This window comes from Saccopteryx leptura, chromosome 2 (genome assembly GCF_036850995.1).
Source record: "Saccopteryx leptura isolate mSacLep1 chromosome 2, mSacLep1_pri_phased_curated, whole genome shotgun sequence".
NCBI lineage: Eukaryota > Metazoa > Chordata > Mammalia > Chiroptera > Emballonuridae > Saccopteryx > Saccopteryx leptura.
Window position 1 is genome coordinate 338,102,844 of NC_089504.1, and position 11,991 is coordinate 338,114,834.

The 11,991-nt window shown below is 42.3% G+C and overlaps 1 protein-coding gene across 2 annotated transcripts; it reads right to left on the reverse strand.

The window, feature by feature from the left end:
• Window positions 1-2: 2 nt before the first annotated feature.
• TEFM (transcription elongation factor, mitochondrial) lies at window positions 3-11,991 on the reverse strand. 2 transcript variants are annotated; one of them, XM_066363781.1, is made up of 4 exons: window positions 11,924-11,991; window positions 9,483-9,946; window positions 3,651-3,800; window positions 3-2,395 (listed from the first exon to the last, which is right to left on the reverse strand). In XM_066363781.1, exons 1-4 carry the CDS (start codon window positions 11,952-11,954, stop codon window positions 2,114-2,116), a joined length of 927 nt encoding a protein of 308 aa, XP_066219878.1. In that variant the 5' UTR covers window positions 11,955-11,991; the 3' UTR covers window positions 3-2,113. The 2 variants fall into 2 exon arrangements, with proteins under 2 accessions (XP_066219878.1, XP_066219877.1); XM_066363780.1 differs by having other exon boundaries at window positions 3-2,551.

Below are 11,991 nucleotides of genomic sequence, written 5' to 3' on the forward strand. Positions count from 1 at the left end.
CTCAGTTCTTAAAGGTGATTAATTCCTGTTAAATTTAGATTCATTTTTATGATTTAAAAACAAATTTTGATGACTTTTCAATATTTAATATCCTAGCCTATAAATGTCTAAGAGTCACATTTTCACTTATAGCTATTTACAGAAATATGTGGGAATTAGAATACTATGTGTCTTTCATGAACAACTGGATGGTTGGTGAGGCTCTTTACCAAAGTAAAACAGTAGCAAAGGAGGGGATTTGGAGGAAGAAAATGGTTTTTTAATTTTATTTATTTTTATTTTTCTGAAGTGAGAAGCTGGGAGGCAGAGACAGACTCCCACATGTGCCCAACCGGGATCTTCCAAGCAAGCCCACTAGGGGGCAACACTCTGCCCATCTGGGGCATTGCTCCATTACAACTGGAACCATCCTCAGTGCCTGGCTAACTTTGCTCCAGTGGGCCTTTGCTGGAGGGGAAGAGAAAGACAGAGAGGAAGGAGAGGAGGAATGGTGGAGAAGCATATGGGTGCCTCTCCTGTGTGCCCTGGCTAGGAATCAAACCCAGGACATCTACACGCAGGGCCGACACTGTACCACTGAGCCAACTGGTCAGGGCAAGAATGGTTTTAGACATGTATAGTTTGAGATATCTACATTTCCAAGGTAGAGATGTTTATGTTTACAACAATGAATGAGGGTGGGTAAAGTAGGTTTACGGTTGGGAATACATGAAACAGTTTACTCTTGTATTATTATTATTTTTTTTTTTAATTTAATTTTATTGAAAAGGAGAGAGAAATATTGATCTATTGTTCTACTTATTCATGCATTCACTGGTTGACTCATGTATGTGCTTTGACTAGGAATCAAACCCACAACCCTGGCATGTTGGGATGATACTCTAACCAACTGAGCTAACCTGCCAGGGCTTATTGTTTAGTTTTTGTTTGTTTGTTCTTTTGTGAGACAGACAGAGGGACAGATAGGGACAGACAGACAGGAAGGGAGAGAGATGAGAAGCATCAATTCTTTGTTGCGGCATCTTAGTTGTTCACTGATTGCTTTCTCTTATGTGCCTTGACAGTGGGGCTACAGCAGACCAAGTGACCCCTTGCTCAAACCAGCGACCTTGGGCTCAAGCTGGTGAGCCTTGCTCAAGCCAGATGAGCCTGTGTTCAAGCTGGCGACCCCAGGGTCTCGACCCAGGTCCATTGTGTCCCAATCTGACACTATCCCCTGCGCCACCTCCTGCTCAGGCTTCTTGTTTAGTTTTGTAGTGAATGTTTTCCCATATGAACAGCTGTACACCTCCTTTGCCCGCCCCTGTAACTAGAGGTGTACACGTGCACGGCAACAAGTTTCAATCAAGAATATACCTGACTCTGAGGGAGTTAGGAGATGCTGAGAGGGAACACTTCCACTTATTTTATATATTTATGATTCTTTGAATTTTTCCCCAAAATGACGTTTCACTTTTAGATTAAAGAAGACTTAATGCTTGACATCAAAGAGACTTGGGTTCAGTACAAGTGAGACATAACAAAGGCCTGAACTACAACAGAAAATATGGAAAATGGAGAAATGTGGAAAAATAAGTGTTACTTTTCTCAAAAGATGGTTAGTCAAGTAAAAGATTTCAGTGACATAATGCGTCTGTTAGACAAAGCTTGTTTATTCTGGGCTTGATAGATTGAGCCTTTGGAGGCAGTGTGTCAAACCACATTCTGTTTATAGAATAAGAGGATTCATCAAGCTGTGTTATCAGTTATGTTTAGCTTTATTCCCACAATGAGCACCACCCAGGAAAACTCACTATTCCCTATTTCAGCAAATTCTTTAGATGGTATTTGCTTTTTAAGGGAAGATCATTTTGTTTCATGTTTCGACTACTTAGAAGGTATCTTACTCTTTAATACTTAAACCTAAAAGGTATAAAATCTCATAAAATATTTATGGATTTGACCCTGGCGTATTATTGTGTAAACCATTCAACAGCCAAAAATCTGACTTTAAACATTAAATATACACAAACATTTTCTCCTCCATTAGCATGGATGTCAAAACAGTTGGTTTTTACAACTTCAAACCTAACAAATACAATGTTAGAGCAGATAACATATAAATTATCAGAAGTTAAGGTTCAGTGTCAAACACTACTAATTCATAGAAGGCAACAGCTTGTAATAATGAATCATACAACTCTTCTATTCTGTTTCGTTCAGTGGATGAAAACATCTGTCTGTAGTGGACTATCTTGTCTGGTGGGAAGAACACCCGCGGCTCTTCCTTCAGGACAGAGTCTAAGAGGAACTGCTTCACTAGTTCTTTTCCACTAGTCCGAGTGTCACGAACCATCAGTTCAAAGTGTTTCCCCACTGCGTTTCGGTTCATGCTCAGCACCTGATGCTGGCCACCCTGGGAAAAAGTTGTATTTAATAAGACATACAGCATGGCTTCCATGATATGCAAATGTAACAGTACAGGAAACAGAGTTGAATTCTGAAGTGAAAGTCCTGTTTTTTCCAAAACATAGAAGTCAGCTTTAGGCATCTTTGAAATGACTGAAGAAATCTTTAAAAAATAAAATAAAATAAATGAGCAGAAATTATTGTTTGGGTTCCCTCTCTGTCCCACTTCTATTTTAAAAGTAAAGTTACATAACATTTTATTGCTGATAATTTTGAAATACATAATTGAAAAATACTTTATAAGAGTGTCAAGACAGCCAAATTCTGGTTAGATGAGCTAAGACAAACTTAGTCGTTAGTACTACTTTATTCATCTGTAAAGTGGGTTCATAATTTCTAAAATCTATATTGACTTTAAGGTTAGGCAAGTTAAAACTTTTGTTAACTTTTAAAAAATTTCTGTGGTTCGGTTCGAATAACTAGCCTAAAATCAGTCAACTATACCTGACTGAAAACATCAGATGCTTGATTGAACCAGTTTTCATAGGTATAATCAGAATGATATTTACTGCCAAACTCACAAGCTTTCAATGACTCAAATGACAGTAAGTAATAGCATTTTAAAAAATAAACTTTATGGCCCTGGCCGGTTAGCTCAGTGGTGGAGCGTTGGCCTGGTGTGCGGGAGTCCTGGGTTCGATTCCCGGCCAGGCACCCATCTGCTTCTCCACCCCTCCCCCTCTCCTTCCTCTCTGTCTCTCTCTTCGCCTCCTGCAGCCAAGGCTCCATTGGAGCAGGGATGCCCCTGGCGCTGAGGATGGCTCTGTGGCCTCTGCCTCAGGCCCTGAAATGGCTCTGGATGCAACAGAGCAACACCCCCTGGTGGGCATGCCGGGTGGATCCCGGTCAGGCGCATGCAGGAGTCTGTCTGACTGTCTCCCCGTTTCCAGCTTCGGAAAAATGCAAAATAAATAAATAAACAAACTTTATGAAGATAGTGATTTATTGTAATTGTATAACATTTAGAATAATGTAGTTTACCTTTTTTTTCAGTATCTTTTTCTATATAGGGATTTCTTGAAATAAATGATTCAATTTTTTAATAAGTCACTGGTGATGGAAAATGATTGGAATAGGTGAGTGATAAGTACCAAAAGAAAATCCCTCAACTCAACTATTTCATTACATTCCTGTTAGGACTAGTAGATTAAACTATAAAAGGATCTTTTACCAGGTAGTAATCAGAGGTGTAAGCACCTTACCTCTTCTAAATAGAGAGATGACACGTATGTTCCTTTCATCAACCGGCAGCATTCACTGTGCTGCCAGTCCAACACTGCCAATTTACGGTCAAGGTGAGCCCAGGCAATTCTTCGAGTACCAAAAACAACAGATACGATACTATTAACTGCCTACAAGAAAAAGCCTGATTTAATTACAGGTTTAAACATTTTGACAGACAAAATTTAAGCTACAAAGTCAGAAAGTCAAATTAGTTTATGTGGTAGAAATATATTGACAGCTTATGAACTGAGAATTGTTCAAGAAATGCAGGAGCAATTACCTAAAGGTAACCAGTAGCATTCAGTTCTCAGCACCTGGCTCAAGATAGGCATTCACATGTTGCTGGGGACTGCTACATACTGGAGAACCAGAAGCATAGCCACACATTATATCACAATACAATACTTACACTCTAAAGAAAAGGAATGGACCTGACTAGGTGGTGGTGCAGTGGATAGAGCGTCGGACTGGGATGCAGAGGACCCAGGTTCGAGACCGGGAGGTCGCCAGCTTGAGCACAGGCTCATCTGGTTTGAGCAAAAGCTCACCAGCTTGGACCCAAGGTCGCTGGCTTGAGCAAGGGGTTACTCGGGCAGCTGAAGGCCCACGGTCAAGGCACATATGAGAAAGCAATCAAGGAACAACTAAGGACTCGCAAAGAAAAACTGATGATTGATGCTTCTTATCTCTCTCCATTCCTGTCTGTCTGTCCCTGTCTATCCCCCTCTCTGACTCTCTCTCTGTCCCTGTAAAAAAAATAAAAATAAAAAAATAAAGAAAAGGAATGGTCAGGGAGGACCTAATACAGAGGGCTAGGAGAATGAGTAAAATAGTAAACGGGAAGTTATTTCACCCAGATGTCCACATAGATGGTCTGGTTTGACACCTGACAGGTGTCAAGAGTATAAGATGGAAATGGACAGAGCGGTGGACAGATTTCTACAAAAAGTAACTTTATCCTGAGAGCTACAGAGAGCCACCAAAGCATATACCATTTAACCGTAACATGAGATTTGCATTTCAGAAAGAACCAGGCAGTGGCGCAGTGGATAGAGTGTAGGACTGGGATGCCGAGGACCCAGGTGAGAAAGCAATCAATGAACAACTAGGGTGTCACAACAAAAAACTGATGATTGATGCTTCTCATCTCTCTCCGTTCCTGTATGTCTGTCCCTATCTATCCCTCTCTCTGACTCTCTTATCTGTAAAAAAAAAAAATGGATGATGGGACAGCTGTGTGAAAGATGAAGGCTAAACTAGAGGTAGGGGTTTGTGTTGGGTATCTCTTACATGACAAAGTATTAAGAATCTAAGACAGTAACAGAAGGACAATAGATAGGTCAATGAAAATGGGAGTAGAAGTGACATGTGGGATGTCAAGGAGGACAACTACAGTTTTATTGCAGTGACTGTAGGCATCATTAATCCAGATGATCATAGGAACCAGATAAGCTTGGGAAGGTTGGGGGAGTTTTTTACTGTACTGAGTTCAGGTTGCCTTCTAAGGGGAGATGTATAATAGGTAACTAGATACATGGATTTAGCTCTGTGCCAAGACTGGGCTGGAGATATAGTACAATGGCATCACCTCACTTCCACATTTAGTTATATGTACAAATAAGTTAACATGCAGATAAACAGGAACATTTCATAATTCTATATTCATCTCTCTCACTGCTAAGGAATGGATAAACATCCATTAAAAGCAGAATGGTTTTGGGCCCTGGCTGGTTGGCTCAGTGGTAGAATGTCAGCCCCATGTGTGGATGTCCCAGGTTTGAGTCCAGGTCAGGGAAAACAGGAAAAGCAACCAACTGCTCCACCTTCCCCCCACACACTTCTTTCTCCCTCCCCTTCTTCTGCAGCCATAGCGCAATTGATTTGAGCAAGTTGGCCCTGGTCCTGGGTGCTGAGGATGGCTTGGTGGCCTCTGGCACTAAAAATAGCTCAGTTGCCAAGCAATGGAGCAATGCCCCAGATGGGCAGAGCATCACCTCATAGGGGACTTGCTGCGTGGATCCTGGTCAGGGCGCATGCAGGAGTCTGTCTCTCTGCCTCCCCTGTTCTCAATTTAAAAAAAATTTAAAAAGAATAGTTTGGATGCCCAGACATCTACAAAATATAGTCCTTCTTTTGGTTCCTTTCTTTAACTCAGTGATTCTCAAGGTTTCATGTGCATAATAATTACTGAACCAAGTTGCCTACAGTACTTCATGGACAAAATATATTTTTTTTAATTTTTTAAAGACTTTATTCATTTTAGAGAGGGGAGAGAGTGAGAGACTGAGAGAGAAAGACAGAGAGGGAGAGAAGGGGGGGAGGAGCAAGAAGCATCAACTCCCATATGCGCTTTGACCAGGCAATCCCAGGGTTTTGAACCAGTGACCTCAGCGTTCCAGGTTGATACTTTATCCACTGTGCCACCACAGGTAAAGCGACAAAAGATTTTTTTTTTCATTTTATTTATTCATTTTTAGAGGGGGGAGAGAGAGAGAGAAGGGGGGAGGAGCTGGAAGCATCAACTCCCATATGTGCCTTGACCAGGCAAGCCTAGGGTTTCGAACCGGCGACCTCAGCATTTCCAGGTCGACGCTTTATCCACTGCGCTACCACAGGTCAGGCAACAAAAGATTTTTTTAAAGGACTTTCCTGCATGATTTTCTCCATACAAACTGACTTTAGAACCAAGCCCTCCAAATGCTATTTGACGCCCATAAAATGCAACTCCACTATAATCTGAGTATAAATCGTAGTTTTAGCCATAAAATTAAATGAAAATCTAAATCCTGAAAAAGTTGGTTGAAATATGTACCAGATCACCTGCAGCAAGAGTTCTATCAGGGTCCATGGATGGACTTAATGAAATCTCCAAGTCCTTTGAAAGTATCTGCAACATTCTTTTTTTTCTAAAAGGATCCATAGCTTTCATTGGGTTTTCTTTCTTTTTTTTAATTTTATTTATTGGTTTTAGAGAGAGAGGGAGAGAGACAGGCAGACAGAAACACTGATCTGTTCCTATACATGCTATGCTGGAGAGCAAACCTGCGACCTTTGCACACGCGGACGATGCTCTAACCAACCAAGCTATCTGGCCAGGTTTATTTTCTTTTTTGGGGGAGAGAGGAGGAGAGGCAGTGAGAAGCATCAACTCAGTTGCTGCAGGGAGTGCTCAAGCAGAGTCAGTGACCTCTAGCTGAAGCCAGCAACCTTTGGGCTCAAACCAGCAATTTTGAGATCATGTTGATTCCACGCTCAAGACAGTGACCCGGCACTCAAGCAGGTAACCTTGAGGATTCAAATTGGGGACCTCAGCATTCCAGGTCTATGCTCGATCCACTGCGCCACCACTGGTCAGGCCATTGGGTTTTCAAAAACTATCCGTAATACCCCCCAAACTGACAACAGTGGTACATAAAAAATTGTGCTTATTGTTATAGGATAAGAATATTTATCAATTAAACCTATATATGTTATATGTCAATTACATCTCAATAAAGCTGGGGGAAAATATATTTTTTTAATGTATTGATTTTAGACCGAAAGGGAGAGAGACTGACAAAATATAGATCTGTTTCTGTATATGCCCTGACTGGGGATTGGACTGCAACCTTTGCATATCGGGACAATGCTCTAACCAATCAAGCTGTCCAGCCAGGGTAAAAAAAAAAAAAAAATTATCAAGTAATGCAATACAGGACTTAAATTCCTACAGGGTTCAATGTTTGACATTAAGACAACACTGAAAAAGATGCTTTTTAAAGGGGTAAGGGGTAAGAAAATAACTTTAAATCCTGCTGGGAAGACTGGTATAATGTCCTAAAGTTACTCTCTTAATTTCTCATTACTCCCAACATAACTGTCAGACGCAGCCAGGTAGCTCAACATTCTTTTAAATAAACCTTGCACAGACCTACTACTCTACATCACTGCTTTTTCTTCCTAGAATGCCCTCATCTTCCAGCTAGCCTAATTCTCTCCCTCCAAGATCAAGTTGAGTTCTTCCAGTAAACATTCCCCAACAGTCCCAGCCCAGGGTTCTCTCTCCTCTGACTTGCTAATTTATCATCTTTACATCTCATTCTTTTTTTTTTTTAAGTGAGAAGAAGGGATATAGTGAGACAGATTTCCACATGTGCCCTGCCCAGGATTCACCTGGCAACCCCAATCTAGGGCCGATGCTCAATCAACCAAGCTATTTTTAGCTCCTGAGGCTCATCCATTGGACCGATTTGATCCACTGGCTGTGGAAGGAGGAGGGGGAAAGAAGCAGATGGTCACTTCTCTTCTATGCCCTGACCAAACGTCCATATGCCAGGCCGACACTCTATCCATTGAGCCAACTGGCCAGGACTCATCTGATTCTTTGGTATTGATCACATACTACTTTGTATAATAAGTTATCTATTAATATGTGTACATCTGGACCCACCAACTAAACTATAAGCTGCCAGAAGAACCTGGTCTTGGTGCCTAGAATAGTGCTTTGCAAAGTAGGTTCTGAAATATAAGGTCTACCGGAAAGTTCTGTCCGTTTCTATCACAACAAGTTTCAACACGTAAGCACATGTTTATTTGGCGCATGTGTGCCTCTCTATTTTTATCACTTAATGTATACATACTGACGTAGCAAATTAACTAAAACAAAGTTGATTCACGTTAGTCTTATGTGTGAAGTGATAGTGTACCCATGGCTACTGATAAAGTTCATTTATGCCACTAGTTTTTACAAAGTTCAACAAGGAAGAAATGCTACAGAAGTATGTCTGTCACATCCACCATATTCCCCGGACTTAGCACCCTCTGACTATAACTTGTTTTTGTCCTTACAAAATTTTTTGAAGGGCAAAAAATTCAAAAATAAAGAAGATATCAAACAAGCACTGGTTCAATTTTTCGCATCAAAAGGTAAAACAGCCTGACCTGTGGTGGCACAGTGGATAAAAGTGTTGACCTGGAAACACTGAGGTCGCCAGTTCAAAACTCTGGACCTGCCTGGTCAAGGCACATATGGGAGTTGATGCTTCTTGCTCCTCCCTTCCCTCTCTCCTTCTATCTCTCCTCTCTAAAGTGAATAAAAATATTAAAAAAAAAAAGATAAAACATTTTTCAAAAATGGGATATACAAATTGCCCTCACGCTGGCAAGAAATCATTAATAATAATGGCAATTATATTATTTAATAAAGTTTATTGACGGTAAGAAAAGTTTGTATTTTTTAATTCCAAAAACGGACAGAACTTTCCGGTAGACCTTTAGGCAAATAACACATTAAGAAAAAGGGGCCTCAGGCACTGAGGACGGCTCCATGGCCTCCGACTCAGGCTCTAGAATGGCTCCAGCCCCAACGGAGCAATGCCCCAGATGGGCAGAGCATCGCCCCCTGGTGGGCACGCCAGGTGGATCCCTGACAGGCACATGTGGGAGTCTGTTTCTCTGCCTCCCTGCTTCTCACTTCAGAAAAATACAAAAAGAAAAAAGAAAAAGGGGCCTAACCAGGCAGTGGCACAATGGATAGAGCATTGGACTGGGACACAGAGGGCCCAGGTTTGAAACCCCGAGGTCACCAACTTGAACAGGCTTATCTGTTTTGAGCAAGGCTCACCAGCTTGAGCCCTAGGTCACTGGCTTGAGTAAGGGGTCACTCAGTCTGCTGTAGCCCCCACCACCCCTCAAGGCATATATGAGAAAGCAATCAATGAACAAATAAGATGCCGCAACAAAGAATTGATGCTTCTCATCTCTCTCCCTTCTTGTCTCTCTGTCCCTATCTGTCCCTCTGTCTGTCACCAAAAAAAAGAAAAAGGATATACCTTAAGTCTCTCTCTTTCTATTTCTGGTTTGATGAGCTTTCTCAAGAGCCGGTTTTCCTGTGATTTTCTTTTCTTCCCTCCAGTCTCTAGACAAAGAATGGAATTACAAACTTGAACGGTAGTTTTATACTGGAACAAGGGCACAGCCATTAAACTTTCCAAATTTTGAAATGGTCCGAACTTTTCTCGGTGCTGTATGATATTGATGGATTTTCTTCCACGAAGCAATTTGAAAGCTTCAAGTTCTTTATTAGATGCTGTATTCAACACATGCAAGATAGAAGCCTGCTGTTCTGAAGAGAAGAGCTTGTGAAGGGCATTTCCAGACTCCTTTGTATTTTTGTCGTCGAAAGCAATGTCAGGAGTAATTTTCTTGGGTGCAGTGGATTTCTTCCGACAACAGGAATTATGTAGGGCTTGGAACAAGGATGACCCTAATCGTAACGAAAAAAATCTCCACCTCCCTAAAAGAAGAATTTAGCAAAATGTAAATTGGGATATTCTACTTCCTCAGTGTTACCTGCATCTTGACCAGAACCTTTGCAAAGTGACATAGACTTTCCCATAATTTAAGAACTAGTGGGGCATATTAAGTTCTCCTGGAGAATCATTAAAATAAGTTGTTTTAGCCTGACCTTTGGTGGCGCAGTGAATAAAGCGTCGACCTGGAATGTTCAGGTCGCTAGTTTAAAAACCCGGATTGCCCATTTAAGGCACGTAGGTGAAACAACTATGAGTTTATGCTTCCCACTCCTCCCCCTGCCTTTCTCTATATCCTTTCTCTAAAATCAATAAAGATCTAAAAAAATAGTTTTAAAAACATATCTATATATAATTAAATAATAGGGCTTTTTGTTGTTTTTACCCATATGTCTTCTTTTTTTTTCTTTTGCTTTTTTGTATTTCTCTGAAGTTGGAAATGGGGAGGCAGTCAGATAGACTCCCGCATGCGCCCGACCGGGATCCACCCCGCAAGCCCACCAGCCATTCCAGCACCTGAGGCAGAGGCCATAGAGCCATCCTCAGCGCCTGGGCCAACTTTGCTCCAACGGAGCTTTGGCTGCAGGAGGGGAAGAGAGAGACAGAGAGGAAGGAGAGGGGGAGGGATGGGGAAGCAGATGGGCACTTCTCCTGTGTGCCCTGGCCGGGAATCGAACCCGGGACTCCTGCACGCCAGGCTGACGCTCTACCACTGAGCCAACCGGCCAGGGCCATGTCTTCTGATTTTTGTGGATATGTTCTAAGTTTTACTACCTAGAAATCTTACTTTACGTCCATCAAGAAGCGTGGCTTTAAAACAATTTCAACTACTTAACATTTTTGACATTTTTTAAAAAATTATTTTTATTTAGTCATTTTAGAGAGAGACAGAGAAAGATAAAGAGAGAGAAAGGTGGAAGAGCAGGAAGCATCAACTCTCAAATGTGCCTTGACCGAGCAAGCCCAGGGTTTTTGAACTGGCGACCTCATGGTTCCAGGTCAGTGCTTGATCCACTGCGCCACCACAGGTCAGGCCATTTTTGACATTTTTAAGTGCAGAGGAATCTCTTTTTAATTATTATCTCGTTAAGAACATTCACTTTCACTACTTCGCCAGTGGAACCAAATAAAATTAAAAATTTTAAGTTTATTATAAATGTTTTAGTTTTAGCTGACTGGTAGATTTTAGAACGATTTTTATTTTGTAATGTACACTGTCCAAGATTTCTACCATAATTATGTGTTTCCAAACAGAGGAAAACCTATATAAGAAACAATTTTATAAAATCAATGTGAGCGGCCCTGGCCGGTTTGCTCAGTGGTAGAGCGTCGGCCTGGCATGCAGGAGTCCCGGGTTCGATTCCCGGCCAGGGCACACAGGAGAAGGATCCATCTGCTTCTCCACCCCTCCCCCTCTCCTTCCTCTCTGTCTCTCTCTTCCCCTCCCACAGCCAAGGCTCCGTTGGAGCAAAGATGGCCCGGGCGCTGGGGATGGCTCCATGGCCTCTGCCTCAGGCGCTAGAGTGGCTCTGGTCGCAGCAGAGCGACGCCCCGGATGGGCAGAGCATCGCCCCCTGGTGGACGTGCCGGGTGGATCCCGGTGGGGCGCATGCGGGAGGCTGACTGTCTCCCCGTTTCCAGCTTCAGAAAAATATAAAAAAAACAAAAACAAAACAAAATGTGAGGTCACTCTGATACTGCAGCCACAGGAAAACAGTCCAGCGGGGTATGCAAGCAACTATTAGAAGCTGAGCCCGCAGTCCCGTCCGGAAAGGAGCCATTCACGGACCCCTAGTACTATTGCAGCACAATCGCTCCAAGGCTCGGGGACCAAAACCGACCCGTCGGTTCAAGTGGGACTCCAAGAGGGAGACTTGGACATAAGACCTGAGAGAGGAACTACTCCAGGAGCTAGGGCTAAGGGCAGACGGGAAGTAAACCCAGTATTCCAGGCACCCTACCTCCTGCCACGAGTACGCTAGAGACATTCATCCTCCAAGTCCTATTAGTGTGTTCTCACTGTTCTTCC